The 19,781-nt window shown below is 37.4% G+C and overlaps 1 protein-coding gene and 1 pseudogene across 1 annotated transcript; one reads left to right on the top strand and one right to left on the bottom strand.

The window, feature by feature from the left end:
* The first annotated feature begins 5,218 nt into the window (after nt 1-5,218).
* LOC119541955 (olfactory receptor 6C74-like) lies at nt 5,219-6,284 on the top strand. The gene has a single exon (XM_037846372.1). It carries the CDS (start codon nt 5,219-5,221, stop codon nt 6,155-6,157), a length of 939 nt encoding a protein of 312 aa, XP_037702300.1. The 3' UTR covers nt 6,158-6,284.
* Nucleotides 6,285-18,234: 11,950 nt separating this feature from the next.
* Nucleotides 18,235-19,352, bottom strand: LOC119542735 (annotated as a pseudogene).
* Between the last annotated feature and the right edge of the window lie 429 nt (nt 19,353-19,781).

Raw genomic sequence — 19,781 nt, 5'->3', positions numbered from 1 at the left:
TGAATTAATCCCCTTTTCAGTATATTCTCTTTTTTATTAACTTCTTTGTCTCTAATTGCAGTTTTTGACATAAAGTCTATTATATCTGATATTGTATAGCTACCCCAATTCACCTTTGGTTACTATTCACATGGTGTATTTTTTGTCCATCCTTTCACTTTTAGCCTACTTTTGTCTTTGAATTAGGGGTGAGTCTTTTGTAAGAAACATATGGTTTTATATCTATTCTGCCAATCTTTGCCCTTTGGAGAGTTTAATCCATTTACATTTAAAGCAACTACTGAAAATGCCATACTGCTTCCATTTTTCTATATGTTCTTATAAGTCTTATATTTGTTTTGTCCCTCAATTCTTCCATTAATGCTTATTTTCATATTTCTTTGACTTTTTATTGTATTGTACCATGTTGTGTCCCTTCTCATTTCTTTCTGTGCTTTTTTTTTTTTATATTTTCTTTGTGGTTACTATAGGGTTAAATTTTAACACCCTAAACATATCACAATCACATTTGTTTTGATACCATCTCAACTTCAACAGTATACATTATTCCTATATCCCTTTGCCCCACCTTTTGTTGTGCTTGTTACAAATTTCATCATTATACATTGTATTTCAAAAACCATAGTTTTTGTCATAACTTTTTACAGATTTCATTCATGTTGCATACCAAAAAATACTACTGGCATTTATAGTCACACATATGGTTACCTTCACCAGAAGTCTTTATTTCTTTCTCTAGCTAACCTCTATGTCTAGTGTCCTTTCTTTTCAATCTGAAGAACTCCATTTAGTATCTAGTAGGGACCATCTCGCCCTGTTCCACCACTCCTGGAATATCTTCTCTGTCTCTGTTGTGAAAGATAGAGTCACCAGATACATAATTCTTGGTTGGTAAGTATTTTCATTCAGCACTTTAAATATTTCATCCAACTTCCATCTTGTCTCAATGGTTTCTGTTGAGAAATCAGAACTTACTATTATTAAGACTCCCTTGTGTATAGCATGTTGCTTTTCTTATAGCTTTCAGAACCCTCTCATTGTCATTTTCATTCAACAGTTTGACTATATGTCTTGGTGCATTTCTTTTTGAGTTTATCTTTTTGCATTTCATTAGGCATCTTGGCTGTACATATTCATGTCTTTTGCTATGTCTGAGAATTTTTCACCATTATTTCTTTGAGTATTCTTTCAGATCCTTTCTCTTTTTCTTTTCCTTCTGGGATACCACAATTATAATATTGGCACAGTTTATGTTGCCCCAAGGTTTATTAGGCTATTTTTACTTTTGTGAATTCTTTTCTTTCTGCACCTCAGCCTCTGTCATCCTCTCATTCTTTCTTCTGCCAGCTCTAATCTGGCATTGTCATTTTAGTTGTTCTGGTATTCAACTCCAGTATTTCTGTGTGATTCCTTTATAAAATTTCTCTCTCTTTGTTGAGATTCTTATATTGGTAATTCATTATTTTCCTCATATCTTTTAGTTATTTCTGGATATTTTCCTTTGTCTCTTTTAATTTATTGAGGATGAATTTTTACAAGTCTTTTTCCAGTATGTCCCCTTTCTGGTCTTCTTTGTTGATATTCTCTGAATTTTTATCCATTTCTTTTGGATAAGCCATAATTTCTCGGTCATTGTATGCCTTGTAATATTTGTTGCATACTGTATATTTTAATATTTTAAAGTGCTAATCTGGCATTGATCCCTGGGCTGTCTATACTGAGTTTGTAACCAATTCATATTATGACAGAGATTTCCTTTCATACCAGGAGCCATAAAAAACAAAAAAACAAAAAGGCAAAACAGAAACACCTTTCAAGTCTTTGGAATTGGCCCTTGATTGTCCAGGGCTCTTATTTAGAGTTGAGCCTCCCAGGAAGAAGATCAGCCCAAGGTGAAGTCAAAATCAAGGTCCTCCCTTTCTTGTCCTTAGCCTGTGCTTGCTAGATGCCTTAGGAATTCCCCATTACAGGAATTCAAATGTCACCTCTACTTCCTATGAAACAGACTTTCTCCCTCTTCTGGGTGCTCTGTTGTATGACTTAAAGCAGGTAGTTCTTTATTCTGTTTTGACTTAGTTATTTCTTACACTGCTCTAGCTGCCCCTCCCTTGATTATTTATGGGAAGGTGATCCCAAGATAGGTTTCCTAGAACAGTCTTTCAGGCTGCCACCTGAGTGATTGGCACCAACATACAGGCATTCCAGTATTCTCATAAGGTTGCTTTGCTTCTACCAAAACAGAGCCATGGACCCACCATGGGAGTATAGGATGGCTCTACCTTGTATTGTAGAGGGGTGGAGAAGGAGCCAGCAAACATGCTAAGTGTGCCAGGAGATTCTCATGGCTTTTGAAGCTGTGTTTTCTTGACTCTGCACTTGCCCAGTTACTGCAGCCCTTTAACTGTGTGTGTGTGTGTGTGTGTGTGTGTGTGTGTGTCTGTGTGTGTCTGTGTGTATGTGTGTGGTTATGAGAAAGGAAATTCTCTTTAAAGACTTCCCTTCTATTTTTGCCTGAGGTTGTTTGGAACAATGCTCCCCCTCAGAACTGCCCCACCATGATCTGAAGTAGCTGAGCAGTGATCAGCAATCAGACCATACACAACTTTGGATTTTTTAGGACTAGACCTACATATGACTTAGTATTTCTAGTTTCCTTAAAAATAATATTCTTCTTTGATATCCCTCATAGTGGTTTTATTTCTTTTATCAAACTTCTAATCATCCTTCTCTGTTGTTTTCAAACCCATGCAAAGAGGGTGTGTTAATACAAAAAATAAAAAGTTTTCTCAGTAGTTTAGTACTTAAATTTCATGTATTTTCTAAAATATAGATAAGCTTCCCCAAAGAAGATTCCCCAAACTGCTTACCTACAAATATATCTTGAACAGTTACAGGTGTCCTCTATAACAGATCTCTGTAACATTTTTGTTACCAATTCAAGCTGGTTTTTCATCATCCTTTACACATTCCAACTACATTTTTCTCACATTTCCTCTAATTTTGCATTATGTTTAATGAAAGAATAAATTATCTCCATTATTTAGAGGACATGTGGACAGATATCAAATGCTTTTTCTGTAAATGACTTTCAGTTAATTACATTTCTATATTTAGGTAATTTCTAAAAAGTCAGGTATGCCATTGTTTTCCTGGCTGGCCATTTAGTATATAATAAATATTTCACACTAAGAGGTTGTGTGATGAGGGTAAGAAGTAAGTATGTTTGAACCCCCAGGATATATAAGTTGGGCTTCCTGGTGAATATTCAGTGTACTGAAGATTATAAACAACATTGTCATCAGAGTTCAACATTGTACCTTGATTGTGTTTTGGGAATAGAAAATGAGATCTCCAGCTTTCCTCTCTTTAAATAAAGAGATATTTGTCTAGGTTAAAATACCTTGAAAATCCCACGTTTGTTTATATGAACTTTTAATCTCCACATTAGGAATTAGACTCCATTAACATTAACATTTCTTGTTTTTCTACAGATACTGTAGTGAGACACTTGTTTTTTCAAGAGTTAATGATGACTGTACCCAATTAGTATCTTTTCTGCAAGAATTCCCTAGGCCCTACACCTCTTCTCAGTAAATATCCTCTTTGTATTGAAAAGCAAAGCTAAATCTATGGTGATATAGAGAATAAAGGCACTTTTCATCATGAGGAGAATTAAATACTCAACTGAGTAACCAGAATTCTTAAAAGTACAATCTACTTTTTTGAGTCTAGATCAACAAATTAAATTTAAGTGTGGTGAACAGAGACATTATTCAGTTTTATATGTAGGGAAATGAGAAAAACATTTTTAAAAATGCCACTGTATGCTGATTAGAGACTGTTGTGGTTTAAATTTTTTATTAAATATTACTGGATTTTAATGTGAATGATGAGTTGAGAGTCAGGAAACAAAGAACAACTATAGATTAGAAAGAGATAAATATTTTACTGGGAAGATAATTCCTATTACATTTTTGTTTAATAATACAAAGGGAAAATTTTACAATGAGGAAATCATGGAAAGTAAGTATTTTCTACATTTTGTTGTTTTTGTAGAAAGTAATTACAATGGAATCCTTTTTAGTCTTTATATTAGATCATAAGATTAAGACAATTAAATTCAGAATTGGAAACAACAGATATATTTGTACAATTTGTGATTAGCATTTAATATGCATATTGAAAAGATTATTTATGAATTTCTTTCTTAGAGTAGCACCATGAACAATTCTCAATAATTTATATTAAAATAGTAACTGGTACTTGTTCCTGTATATTTAGGGAAGACTTGGGTATTTAAATGCTACTGTACATAAAGTAATATTTAATAACTATAATAATATAATAAAGTTGAAACTGATTGAATATATGAGTAAAATCAAACAAAATTTCATGTAAAATTTAACTTATATATTAATTCTGATTCACATTGTGCTAAAAATCCATAAAAACTCTTCTACAGAAAAAGTTCTAATTGATGATAACATGGAATACAAAGTCCAACCAGAAATAGTATTCTGTGGAATACGACCAAAATGTGACAAAATTTTTAAAAACTAGATTAAAAAGATTTGAACCTTATTAGCTGATTAAAGTGTACAAGTATATAAGAAATATATACCTTGCTAAATATATACCTTGCTAAAAGAGACTGAGCAGATTATTTTAAGAATAAAGGAATAAACCAAACCAACTAAAACATGTTTTCTTGTGGATTCAGTAAGATTGCATGAATTACTTCTTAGATTTTAAACAAAACTGTATCAGAGAAACTTGGAGGTACTTATGAAAGGAAATATTAAAGCCATTCTATTGCAAAGAAAGAAGATCTGAAAAGAGAATTTAGAAGTTGAGTAGCAAGAAAATGCGATGAAATTTAACAGGAATAAGCCTGTTGTTTCTGACTGCTGTATGAAAAGGTTAAAAGAAGAGGAGCAAACAAAAAGGTCTGAAGTGGATGTTCAAATGGGGACAACTGATGATTGAGGAAAAGCATTTGATCCCTAAATATTTCTTAAATATTCCTTCTTCATAGAGATGGAGAACCACACAAATAATCAAGTAATGTTATTAAAAAAAAAAAAAAAGATAAGCATCTCAACTGAGTTAATTGACTCTTTCATATTCTTTTCAAATCTTTATGCAGTGAAGCCTTTAAAGTTAAAAAATAATTATCTATTTTTTCCCAGATCTGATGTAATTCAGAAGGTATTTAACCATGAGGAACCATACAATGGTGACAACATTTATTCTTCTAGGACTCACAGATGACCCCAACTGGCAAATTGTAATTTTCTTTTTTCTATTTCTAACATATTTATTGAGTATTACTGGAAATTTGACTATTGTCCTGCTCACTTTGGTGAATTCCCACCTCAAAACACCCATGTATTTCTTCCTTCAGAATTTCTCCTTCTTAGAAATCTCACTGACATCTGCCTGCATCCCTAGATTCCTAGTCAGCATTGTCACTATGGATAAAACAATTTCCTATGCGGCTTGTGTGGGCCAACTATTTTTTCTCATCTTCTTGGGTGCATCAGAGTTTTTCCTGTTGGCTGCCATGTCCTATGACCGCTATGTGGCCATCTGCAAACCCCTTCATTATGCAACCGTTATGAGCAGCAGGGTCTGCACCCAGCTGGTCCTTAGCTCTTGGTTGAGTGGGTTGTTAACAATCTCTCCAGGACTTATCATGGGCCTGGGGTTGGAGTTCTGTGATGCCAATATTATTGACCACTTCATCTGTGACTATTCTCCTGTCCTGAAGCTCTCCTGCACAGATACACGGGTTATAGAATTGTTAAGTTTTATTTTGGCCATTGTTACTCTCTTTATTACATTGTCCCTGGTGATACTCTCCTATGCAAATATCATAAGAACAATTTTGAAGATCCCTTCTGCCCAGCAGAGGAAAAAGGCTTTTTCTACCTGTTCCTCCCACATGATTGTTGTTTCTATCTCTTATGGCAGCTGTATTTTTATGTATATTAAACCTTCTGCAGAGGAAAGGATTTCTTTAACCAAGGGAGTGGCAGTACTCAGCACTTCAATTGCACCTGTCTTAAATCCTTTTATATATACTCTGAGAAATAAACAAGTGAAACAAGCCCTGAAGGATATAATAAAAAATCAGATCTTCATAACCTTAAAATAATAGCTTTGGCTTTTATAAGAGCATACCACTAAAGCTTGTTGAAAATTGCTACATATATCAACTACCCTTTTCATATATTCCTTTATTGTATTTTTATATGATGATAATGTCTGAAGTTAATCAGAAACAGCCTTTTAGTGCTATTATCTGTATTCATGATATTCCTTTACCATTACTGCAATCACTTAATTCTTTTACTTTAATTCTTTGTTCAATCTCAAGATATTCCACTAGGAACTTACTTTGGAAATCAAATATTTGCATATTTTTCTACCAGAGATGTGCTCAGATATAGAAGAGTTTTGAACTCCATATGTCTTTTTTTTTTATCTCTAGGAATAGGTTTCTTTCTTATACTATGGAGTATATATAATTTAGCAAAATAGCTGATGTTTCAAAAAACATAATAATGAACTTCAATATAGGTATTTGTATTCAGGCTTAAAAATTTTCCAAATATCTATTCATCTGTGAATTAATGGAGCTTTTTTCATTTAGGTAAGAATGCTTTATATAAAAAGCTAATTTAAGGAATCTAGGTAGATTATGACAAGGTCACACATTAAGTAAATGCTGGATCTTATATTTGTATCTAGGCTTCGAAATTCAAACCATATGTAAGTAATAACTGTAATATTGTTTTTTTATGTTAGTGTAAAGGGATTATTTGATCTGGAAAAACATGTGATGAATAACAACTATCCTAAAATATTTCAAAATCTATCTTAGGAGGCAGAAAAGATTGACTCTGTTTATCTCTAGGGGACACAAATAAAATTTACATTTGAGATTTTTGAGATACACATTTTAACTCATGCAGAACTGTTATTCATCTTGCAATATTTTGCCATATTTTCTCTCATAGATGTGACTTTACACATGTCCTTTCGTTCTCTGGTATTCCTTTCTCTCTATTCCAAATACCATGCTCTGAACAATCATTAATGTTCTAGTCTCTCTCTCTTGAGAGACCACTCTCTCTGTTAGGTTACACTTTCTATTCAGCATGTATCTCAACCCCATTAACAAAAAGGTATATTTAAAAAATTAGGAAATCAAAAGAGTAAACTACGACATTTTGTTTCAAATTTAATTTCTAATATAGCAACTCTGTCATTCTCTCTCCCTTTTCCTTGATTAATGTTTCTTTATAGCACATACTAATAATTATTCAAGTACTAATTATCTGTTTCATACTTTGGAATATCACCTCTGTGAAAGCAGGAGCTTTAATTTGTTCACCCCTCTGTTCACAAAGCCTAGCAGACTGACTAGTACATAGTACTGCATGATTATATTTAAACAATAAACACCAACTCTAGAATTACAGTATCTTTATAAGTTGTTCTGGTATTTGCTTGTTTTATCATCTCTTTTTGAAATATTCTTTGTCAGAAGTTGTCCTGCATACCCTCATGTTTAAGTTAAATAAAAGGCATGTGTTCCATTTACAAAGGCAGTGCTTTTTATGCTTTAAATGAGGTTACAGATATTTCATTTTAGTTACCTTTTCAACTCAATCAGATATTTAACTTAATTGTTGTATTTAACAATTATTACATATTGTTTTTATTGTTTAATGTGAGATGTTTCTATCTATACCTATTTATGCATCTATCTGCCAACTTTCTGAATCTGCAGTTATAGTTTACTTGAAAAAATCATTTCTTCCAGATAGGTGTCCATCTGTGTTTTCTCTTCATTTCTATCATTATTTTTGCTCCTTGGGTAATTCTAATCTTCAATATTTTGGACTCTCCATTGTTTCCATACCAATTAAATATTCCCTTAGCATTCGGCAAGCTGTTCTTCTGAATTTTGAAAGAGCTTTTTCTGTTAGTCCTCTTTATTACTGCTTTGATAAGCTACAGCATCAAGTTTGTTGGACTTTTAAGGATCTCACTTGTAATTCTATTTTAGCTTGTTTCATTGCAAAGTTGTATTACATTAAGCATCTTTCTTTTATGCAATTTCTTATCACCTTGCTTCCTATTCTTTTTCATTCTTGCTATAATCAGTATGTACTTTTGTCTGCCTTTATAATAAAACACATATCTTTTTTTACAGTATTGAACTTGCCAAACAAGATCTCAAACTTATTTCTGTATCTCACACTTTTAAGAAATAGAGTTTTCTCCTTTTCCTTTTCTCTTGCATTGTTTTATATTTTCCATACTAATTTTTTTCTTTGTGTTTTTTCTTCCTTTCCTCTTCCTGACAGCCAAATTTTCTTCAATGTTATGTGCTTGAAAGGAAGACAGCAAATACTGCTCCCATTATTACTTTTTCTCTGTTTGATATATTCAAGTATCACTTTGCCAAGTTGTCTCATTCTCCGAACTAAAGACACCAATAAAAATTTTGAAATTATCAATATTATGCCTAAGAGGCTTGTATATGTGTGTGTCATATCAAAATCCATGAAAGTACAATTTTGAGTGTGGCCCTATGAGTCTATTAAAAATACATGATCATGTATGATAACATCACACAGACTATTTCACAAGTTAAACTTATGAGGATAGAGATACAGCTCTCAATTTTCTTAAAAAACAAAGCAAAACAAAACAAAACCCTAGTCTCGGAATCTGGAGTCAAAGCCACTTTCTACCATTTTCAGGCATATGCGATTTCTTGAGGTGATTCTTTTATAGGCTTGGTGCTGATGATCATTTCCATTTCCTTCTTCCTTCTTGATATTTATTTTCTAAATACAAATCCACATTTCTTTTATTGGTGGGGAAACTTTAGAAATCCTTGTGTTGGATTCTTTACAATTTTCATGTTTTCATGATGGTGAGAGTTTCATCGTATCCTGTCTATCCACAAATATCTTATAATTATGAAGAAAGAGACTTCAGAGGACAGTTTTAGGCAAGTTCCTTTTTAAATCCCAAAGTCTCCATCTCCATCTATCTAGCTACATCAATTTCCACTTATCCATCTTTCCAGTCTCCAAAAGTTACTGAAAAATTTTGTCCAACAATGTCCAGATTCCTGTTCCCTTCATCAATTTGTATATACTTTCCACCATCTACAGCACATTTATTATGGATTTTCAGATGAAGAAAAATCTACTATGTATGATTTGTCATTTTTAACTAAAGTCTCCAAATTATTGTTTCTGCAGACAATTCCCCTCTTCCTTAAATTGGGACTCTAAAAGCAAGGTGTGCAATAAAGGTATGAGATGTGATTCCTATACAATTTTTGTAGCAACCACAGACATGTTAAATGTTTTAATCTACATTTTTCTTGCATGCAAGTTTTTAAAGATCCTGTTAATGTGGGAAATGAAAGTTATGGAAATAATGCACTGCCTATTTTACAAAGAAGAGGATATTAATAATTATTAACTGGAGATAAATTTAAAGACTAGCAAGAACAATATTGGAAAAATTATTTCAGTTCTCTAGAGTTTAAACCTATGAAGTTTAGAAATGCATTTACATACTTTGGCAATGAAGGGCCAAGGTAATATATCTGATGCCCTAATAGTCATTTCTAATCTTTCCAGTTGTTTTGCAATGCAACATATTTTAAAAAATCACTGAAATTAAAAAAGTTCCATTACCAGAATTCATTACCTGATTTAAATGACCTAATATCTTACTGTCCCTCATGAAGACATAAATCTTTGACACCTGATGAAATGTAAACAAATATATCGAACAAAATGACTGTAAATTTGGTGGGCAGCATCATATGTAATACTGCATTGAATCTCAATCCTGGTTTAATATTAATGAAAACTACAACAAATCAATGTAAATGTATACTCTCCATAGGTGAACCTGCAGTAACACAGTATTTATCCAGAGAAAGTCATCTAAATTTGTGTAAGCATAGAATTGAATGACGTATTTATTCTTTGAACAAATGTTCATTAAACACTATAATCCAGTGTTTATAGTGGTAACTAGTGATCAAATCTGAAAAGGTAGTGCTGAACTTAGATGCAAACAAACAACATATCATGTTATTACTATATTTTTTATAGGCCAAATACTTGATATGATTGAAATACCTCTCCCTAATTCTAAATATTATAATTGCTTGAAATAAGATACAAATTACATAGAGTAAATGTACACATTTTAACGATGCAGTGTAATGAATTTGGTTAAACTTGTGTATATATTTTGTGTGTGTGTATATATATATGTAAACACAAGAAGGGATGATCTGATGATTTCTAAATGATAAATGATAAATTGTTAAATAATCACAAAATGAGATCAGGTATACAGTGAAGTTTAATAAATAATCTGCTAATTTAATACCATATATATTACTATAATGAATAGAAGATTATCTGCAAAATTTTTTTTCATTGCTTCTATGATTTTTCTAGTAAAAGGCTTCAATGAACAGTTTGCACACGTATATTTCACTTGAATAAGGAAGTATGGGGATTTTCCCCTGGGTAAACAAAGGAAAAAGTCCCCAGAGATGGAAAACACTAAGGAATGAACACCACTCTTAAACTGATACATTTTTAATCAGGTTGCCTTGGGAGAGTGACTCAGATGGCTAAAAAAAGAGATCAAAAAATCAAGGGACTGTATTTGAGCTTGCAGAGTAGAAAGCTGCAGGCACATCACTCACATTCCTATAATAAGAGCAAAAGCTAGACTGACTGCAAATTACCGACTTTTCTTAAAAGCATGCTGGAATGAAGGTTGCAGTGCAAACAACTAACTTCTAAATCTAGAGGGAGGCAGATGCCAGTAGTGAGAAACAAGAACCAAATTGTTGTTATCTGTGATAGAAACCACCCTTAACATGATACAAGCCTGTGAAAAGAAACATATACAGGCAGAGATTTAAACGAATTGCTGAATGCTGAATGTGGGCCAGCAGGAGAGTGTGAAGCACCAAGGGGTCCACAGATGGGGATTTGGGCTCTCTTCCATATTTGTCCTCCAGGAAGCCCACCAGGTTCTCACAAATATAATGAGGGGGATCCTAAGCAAGCATCCCCCTACCCCCCACTTAGTGCTGCTTGGGGGAAGTGAACAGCAGCCACTGTGACACTCTGCTCAGACCCTTTCCCCTATAGCTTCTATGGAGCAAAACTAAATCTTCAAAGAAAGACAACAAAAATATAGTAGAGGGCAGCTACTATGGGAAATGAATGGCAGCTACCTATGAAACTATGCCCAGACCCATCTCCCTTATCTCTATTATTCAACAAAAGCCTGACTTAAGAGAGAAGTACCACAAAATTATAGCCTAAGGTCCTGGTGGAAATCCATGCAGCTCTGGGAGGGGAATAGCGGGAGAAACTGTACCTGCTATGGGAACACTTGTGAAGGCCACAAGCCTGAGACCCAAGTTCATATTACCTGCCTAAGACCAACTTCATTAGAAGATCAGAAAACATCTCCTTCTCCTGCCCCACTTCCCACCAATACCATGCTAACAAGGGTGGAGAATACATAGAAGTAGAATACAGTTAGCAGAGCTCCAAAAAACAGATTCTGTCTTGGACCAGGTGCAAGCATGCGGGGCAAGGACAAGCAGGAAGACCCAAGCCAAGAGGGCTTAGGTGTTCAGAAAAACTCTCTGGCTAATTAGCCCACAAAATAAAAACTAGATTCACTAAAGAAATCTGAAATCCTTGATGACTGATAGTGACATTGAAACAAGAAAATTCAGTATAGTCCTGGCTACATTAATGCAAATACCCACACTAAAGCTCTACCAGAAGAAAGGTGTGTTCAGCCGTGAGTGTAATTTTAAAAAATGTATTACTCAGTGTCAATTGTCTTGAACAATTTGTAATTCTTTCAACAAAAACTAATGAGACCATAATGGGCGGGGCAAGATGGCGGCATAGAGAGGAGTGGAAGCTAAGTAGTTCCCCTGGAACAACTACAAAAAAACAGAAACAACTAGTAAATAATTCAGAATAACTGCGGGGGGACAAACGAGACCATCCACTCATCATACACCAACCTGAATTGGGAGGAATGCCTGAGAACACAGCATAAAATCTGTAAGTAAAACCTGTGGATCCAAGTCGTGAGACCCCCTCCCCCATAGCCCAAGCTGCAAAGCCTCGTGGTGCCAGAGAGAAGCTCTCTCCCAGCAAGCAAATATAGCTCAGCTGAGCTCCAACTGGGGTTTTAAGTAGCGAGTGTGAACTGCTCACTACAGGTACGCATCCCCAAAATACAGACAGAGGCTTTGGGTGACGACTGACCTTGGAGAGCTGGAGGGTCACCTTGGACTGGGTCTGAAGGGGACTATCTGTTTCCTTTTTGGCTCAGTGGAGAAAGCCCCAGTCATTTGCAGTTTCCAGGGCTGTGACTCGGGGAAGGGTGGAGACAGCACAAGCAGAGAGAGAGAGACCATTGAAATGCTAATGACCTCCACCTGGGGTGGGGCCTTTTCCATTCAGAACCAGACCCCAGAGCCACGGCCATACCTCCTCACACCAGTCAAGAATTATAGGCTAACAGGCATCACCTGCTGGGCAGAAAAGCACAGTGACCTGAGGCATCACAGGGTGGAACAATTTTCTAAGACACACCCGCAGGGAAACCAGATACTGAATATTTCTTCCCTCTGGGACCTGAGCCCCTTCTGGTCTGGGAAAACCTGATTTGGATAACCAAGGAAACCATGCCTAGACAACAGAAAATTACAACCTACACTAAGAAAAACAAAGTTATGGCCCAGTCAAAGGAACAAATGTACACTTCAACTGTGATGCAGGAATTTAAACAACTAATGCTAAATCAAATCAAAAAGTTTAGAGAAGATATTGCAAAAGAGATAGAGGCTGTAAAGGAAGCACTGGGCATATATACAGCAGAAATCAAAAGTTCAAAAAAACAACTAGTAGAATCTATGGAAATGAAGGGCACAACATAGGAGATGAAAGACACAATGGAAACATACAACAGCAGATCTCAAGAGGCAGAAGAAAACACTCAGGAACTGGAGAACAAAACACCTGAAAGCCTACACACAAAGGAGCAGATGGAGAAAAGAATGAAAAAATATGAGAAACGTCTCCAAGAACTCAAGGATGAAACAAAGTACAATAATGTATGTATCATTGGTGTCCCAGAAGGAGAAGAGAAGGGAAAGGGGGAAGAAGCAATAATAGAGGAAATAATTAATGAAAATTTCCCATCCCTTATGAAAGACATAAAATTACAGATCCAAGAAGCACAGCGTACTCCAAACAGAGGAGATATGAATAGGCCTACACCAAGACACTTAATAATCAGATTATCAAATGTCAAAGAGAAAGAGAGAATCCTGAAAGCAGCAAGAGAAAAGCAATCCATTACATACAAAGGAAGCTTAATAAGACTATGTGCGGATCTCTCAGCAGAAACCATGGAGGCAAGAAGGAAGTGGTGTGATATATTTAAGATACTGAAAGAGAAAAACCGCCAACCAAGAATCCTATATCCAGCAAAGCTGTCCTTCAAATATGAGGGAGAGCTCAAAATATTTTCTGACAAACAGACAATGAGAGACTTTGTGAACAAGACACCTGCCCTACAGGAAATACTAAAGGGAGCACTACAGGGTGTTAGAAGACAGGAGTGCGTGGTTTAGAACACAATTTTGGGAGACGGTAGCACAACAATGTAAGTACACTGAACAAAGGTAAGTATGAATACGATTGAAAGAGGAAGGTGGGGAGCATGTGAGACACCACAAGAAAGGAGGAAAGATAAAGACTGGGACTGTGTAACTTGGTGAAATCTAGAGTATTCAACAATTGTGATAAAATGTACAAATATGTTCTTTTACAAGGGAGAACAAGCAAATGTCAGCCTTGCAAGGTGTTAAAAATGGGGAGGCATTGAGGGAGGGATGCAATCAACATAAACTAGAGACTGTAACTAATAGAATCATTGTATTATGCTTCCTTTAATGTAACAAAGATGATATACCAAGGTATATGCAGATAAGAGGAGGGGATAGGGGAGGCATGTTACGACACTTGACATTGGTGGTATTGTCTGATTCTTTATTCTACTTTGATTTAAGGTTATTTTTCCTTTTGCTGCTTCCTAGCTGTCATTTTTTTTTTTTTCCTCTTTCTTTTGCCTCTCTACCTTCTTTGACTCTCCCTCCTGCCTTGTGGAAGAAATGTAGATGCCCTTATACAGATAGTGGTGAAGGTGGTGAACACATAAATGTATGACCATGCAGAGAACCATCAATCATTTACTTGGGATGGAATGTATGGTGAGTAAACAAAACCATATTAAAAAAAAAACAAAATGGGTTGATGACAAAACCTCGAGGGCAATATACTGAGTGAAATAAGCCAGACACATAAGGACAATTATTGCAGGGTCTCACTGAGAGGAACTAATTATAGTATGTAAGCTCATAGATATGAAATATAAGGTACCAAGACATAGGACAAGGCTTAAGAATGGGGAGTGGTTGCTTAGTATGAGCAGAATGTTCAATTAGGATGAACTTAAATGTTTGGAAATGAACAGGGGTGTTGGTAGCAAGATGTGAGAATAACTAACAGTGCCGAATGATGTGTGAATGAGGTGGAAAGGGGAAGCTCAGAGTCATATATGTCACCAGAAGGAAAGCTGGAGGTCAAAAGATGGGAATGTATAAACTGAATCCTATGGTGGGTAATGTCCACGATCAACTGTACAAATACTAGAAATCGCTTCCATGAACCAGAACAAATGTATGACAATACAATTAGAAGTTAATAATAGAGGGGCATATAGGGAAGAACTATATACCTATTACAAACTATATACTACAGTTAGTAGTATTTCAACATTTTTTCATAAACAGTAACAAATGTACTATATCAATACTATGAGTCAACAATTGAGGGGTGGTGGTTAGGGATAGGGGAGGATTAGAGTTTCCTTTTCTTTTTTTCTTTTTTCATCTTTCACTTTATTTCTTGTCTGGAGTAATGAAAAGTTTCTAAAAATTGAACAAAAATTAAGTGTGATGGATGCACAGCTGTATGAGGATAGCCAGGGGCAAGTGATTGTACACTTTGGATCTTTGGAAAATTGTATGTTATCTGAACAATCTCAATAAAAATGAAAAAAAAAAAAAAGGAAACAAAACAAAACAAAAAAACTAATGAGACACACTAAAAATGAAGACATACCATTCCACATAAACAAAGCAATCATCAGAACTGGTATCTGGTATGACAGAGGTATTGAAAGTATCAGGGAAATGAAAATTGAAATATCCATGATTAATACATAAAAGACTAGGGGAAGAGGTGGATAGCATACATTGTTCTACAGTTATAATTTTAGCAGAACACGGAAACTATAAGAAAGACTAAAGTGGAAATGCTAGAAATAAAAAGACAAAAACTCACAGGAACAGTAATGAAGAGTGCTTTCCATGGGATGGGTTAGCACATCCAAGGAAGAACCAGTGAGTTGGAAGCCAGGTCAATAGACTTCTCCAACTGTAATCCAATCCCACCTATTATTCTAGTTTTCTCTGCGTTTTAGTCTCTAACCCCCAATTCCAGCAGTGAGAAGCCAGGCTCCTACCGTCCAACATCTATTTTTAAATTTTTTCGATTCCAGCTGCATGCACAGTGGGTTTAGCATTGCTACCCTACAACCCCATAGGAATCAACTTTACCACCTAAAGTATGGTACTCAAGTAATATTCTTTTTGTACTTATTCTTTTTTTTTTTTCTCAGCAGTGCAAGAAATGGACTTTATTTTGAAAGAAACAGTGATCAACAACTTTAATTACTATGCTTGCACGAAATTTACTAGAAAAAATAATAAACGTCTTTAGATAGGTTTCTCAAAAACCATCAAGTGGTCTTAAACCCTCCTTAATTTCAAGGTGCCTTTGAAAATTGCCCAAAGAGTGATTTCTCACTTGATTTGTTGCATTACGAATAACACAAGGGGCTTTGCACCATTATCAATTCCACAGAGAAAATGAATGGTCTTTCAAAAGTGGTCTTCAAATACAGGTAGGTTCAATGCTTTGCTGTTTCAGGCAGTCTTCACTTATGTTGCAAACCTAAATCAGATAGGTGGGTGTGTTTTGGACTCTTTCATGTCTATCACTCAGTTAATCAGGCTTGTCTAGAATTTGGTTTCAAGATTTAGAAAGGGAAAGGTACTGTTGTGAGATTATGTATAGTTACCAATTCCCACATTCTGGCTCTGAATACTTTTAAACAAAAGAACATCTTGCCTTTTGCTTGGTTTGGGAAAAGATAGTGAGTCCATCTCTTATCTTCAGGATATTTATTAAAGAGGCTAGGTAAACAGATGCAGCTTACAAAAGTGTGGGATATTTGTAATTCAGCAAAAATCTATTTTTATGAAATACCGTTCTAGCTTATCTGTATCCCTTCAGAAGACTGTAAACTTGAGATTAGGTTTTATTGTGTTCTGTTTGCACATGAATTCCCACATCTAACAGTGTGTGGCATTCAATGATGATTTTAAAATAATTTCCAGGATCTGGCAGCAACTGTAACCCTGCCCATCTGAATGCCTTCAAAAGTTTATACTTCTGTTGTAATTGAATTTCTTGTATTCCAATCTCCAGAGTGATCTGTAACCAATTTGATCATTTTGTCTGGCTTGCCAAAGAACTTTTTATACTGAAAGTCCATTCATTTTAATAGAATAGCTCTTAATTGTTCTGAATCAGACTTCCCAGGTAATGTTAGCCCTTTAAATATGTAGGTTCAAGTTTTATTTCAGAAAATTTTTCATGAATTATATTCATAAATGTTTGTACTATTCCACTTTGGTTTTCTTTGGCAATTCCATTTGTAGTGTATTGGATCTTCTCTGCCTATCACCGTCTTTTTTTGTTTTTTTGTTTGTGTTTGTTTGTTTTTGCTTTTAATTAGAAAGTGCTAGACTTTTGAGCTGTATTTACTGTAGCATAGAAACCACCTACTGCCAGCACCAGATCCCAGGATACCTCCCAGTCAGCTCCAGTCAGCTCCAGCAAGCTGTGATGCTGGGCATGTGCCCACGCACCACCCACCTGGCCACTGTCAGCCTAAGGGCAGCCCAGCAGGCCTTGGTGAGTGGCTGATCCAGAGGAATCCACAGTGATAGAGGGGCCAACACTTGCTCCCATACGTTTTCTTTGGTTTACAGTTTATTTTTAATTTGTTGCCAATATTTAAAAATCAGGATAATTTTACATAAAAATCTGAATTTCTGGTTCGTCCAGTTTTCTGGCATGAGGTCCACATTTCCCCATTACAGTAATTAACTACAACTGAGCAGCAGCTGCCATCTTTAGATGGGGATCCCTGCTTGTTTGCCATAGTCCCCACCACTCTATTGTCTCTAAAAGCCAGTTGCCCTTATCAATTTGATTATGCAAATGTATTTATCACTCAGCAATGTCTCCCTGTGTCCATTCTCTGTTAACAGTGAGAAGTCACAATTGCATGACAAAGGCCTCAGAACTCGGATGCCTACTTTCTTAATCTATATAACAACTGGCCCTCTAGGCCCTGAGTTTGCGACTTCTGAACTAGCCCATCACCCTCCATTCATCCATAAAGGGCAATCCATGGCGGGGGTTGGGGCAGACAACTCACACACCCCTTCATGCAGCTGGTAAGAAGCAGCGCTGAGAGCAGCAGATAGACTTTGCTTTTCTCAGCCAGTTTGCTCCTTTAGGTTTCAAATTCCCTGAGCCCTGAAGCTAATAAGCAGGGTGGGAGCGCCAGGGTTGACCCGGCTGAGGTTGCGGGAGGAAGAGGCGGTACCCGGGGAGCATTGTGCTTGGAGCGCTCTCTGGTGGATCGAGGCAGCTCTGCAGGTCCCGGGATGATTTTGAAACTCAATTCCAACTGCCCCCAGTCCTACGCGACTCCCATCCCACCCCTCAGCCTCTCTCCTGGGTGCTTTGGCACCCATATCAGCCCCAAGCAGGGATGGGCTCCTTCCAAGCTGCACCCTCTCCAGGGCAAAACCCAGCCTCCCTATTTGCATCCTGTGGCTTCGCTCTGGCCTAGCCCACAGTCAGCCTCGTGGTTTTGGCAGACAATGACTCTCAAGGGTGAGGATGCTTGCAAGGGTCAGGCAGAGTCTCAGTGTCCCGGGGAATGTTGCCACTGAAGAGTCAGTAGGGCCAGGTTGTCATTCTTCAAGAGACGCTGAGAATATGGACTTTTATACGAAACTGACCAATTTTTAAAAGTTGGCTCAAATGTATAAATTACCCAGGCCAAAGAAAACACATCAACAGGGTGGGTTTGGGCCAAGGGCCCCAGCCAGAGAGCTCTGCAGGGGCACAGAGCTAGCAAAACCTTCGAGAAGGTGGGTGGAAGCCAGTGGGTCTCAAAGTTTTGTGTGGTTTGTTTTGTTTTGTTTTGTTTTGTTTTTTTAAGCAGTTTGTAGCTATCATGATTTTTGATCCAGTTGGCCTTCACTACCTAAATGTTACTGACGCGGTTCTGGGCCAGGCAGATGCCAAAAATCTGGAGGTGGGCGATGCCCACGAAGGCCCCGACCATGACGATCAGGTTGTCCTGCAGCCACTTCTCAAACTGGCCCACGCAGCTCTTAGTGTAGACGGAACCCTGCTGAGCCGGGTGTTGAGGACATCTTCTGCGGGGTCCCGGAGGCAGCAGGAGAAGGGCACCCCACGGCACTCCCCACCCGCGTGTGAGTCAGTGCAGTTGAAGTAACTGAGGTTCCCGTCGCTGGGCCTTCAGGCTCCACAGCAAGACCCCTGTTCCTGAGCAGAGTCAATGAGGTTCTGGGGTCCGTGTCTTCCCGGTGGGCCTCGTTGTTGATGAAGAGGTTGAGCTCCAGCCCCTGAAGACGAAGGCGAGGATCCCGTAGCCAGCTCCAGGAGGAAGATGAGGCCGAGGAACACGGCGTAAACCCTGAGCAGGAAGGGGTTCTCCCGGAGCTCCCGGATGCAGCCGGCAAAGCCCAGTCCCGACCCACGCGAAGATCCACGCGGGGTCAAGGCCTCCCGGGTCTGTCAGCGCCGAAGCGGGGGAGAGAACGTCCTTCTGCCCCAGGCCTCGAGGCCAATGACCAGGAACAGGGCTCCCAGCACCCAGAAGACGATGTTGATGCCAAACAGGAACTATTTCCCGTAGCAGTCGACCTCGGGCTCCTGGAAGTACTGGTGCTGGCCAGGCAGGATTGGCAGCAAGACTGGGACAGGGAGATGCGGCTTCTGGGCCGTGGCCATGCAGGGACCGCCCCTCAGGGCTGTACTTATTCTTAAAATCTGTACTGATCTCCAGAATCAGTTAGGTTAGCAACTTTTAACCCCCCCCCCCCTTTTTATTGCTGACAGGGCGGCGCAGGAATGAGACACAGACACAAAGTTAAGAATTAAAGGAGCAGGGGGCCCACTGCATCTTGTGCTAAGTGGACGCCAATGCATCCTTGCTCCAGCTATTTATTTCAGAAGATCAGGTGTATATGCTAAAGGTCCTCAGGCTCGGGAGAGCCCACCAGAGACCTATGTTTACATCAGGTGTATACAATCTAGGTTTAGGCCATTGGTAAACGTCATCATCATAGTCACAAGACACACTTCTTTACAGGGCGGGCCTGCATGGCATCTATGCAGGCCTGCAGCTCAGCGTTCTAAGCCACCACCCCAGATATGCCT

This window comes from Choloepus didactylus, chromosome 8, assembly GCF_015220235.1.
Source record: "Choloepus didactylus isolate mChoDid1 chromosome 8, mChoDid1.pri, whole genome shotgun sequence".
Classification (NCBI taxonomy): domain Eukaryota; kingdom Metazoa; phylum Chordata; class Mammalia; order Pilosa; family Megalonychidae; genus Choloepus; species Choloepus didactylus.
Note: the sequence above shows the minus strand (reverse complement) of the source record. Positions and strands in the feature narration are given on the sequence as shown.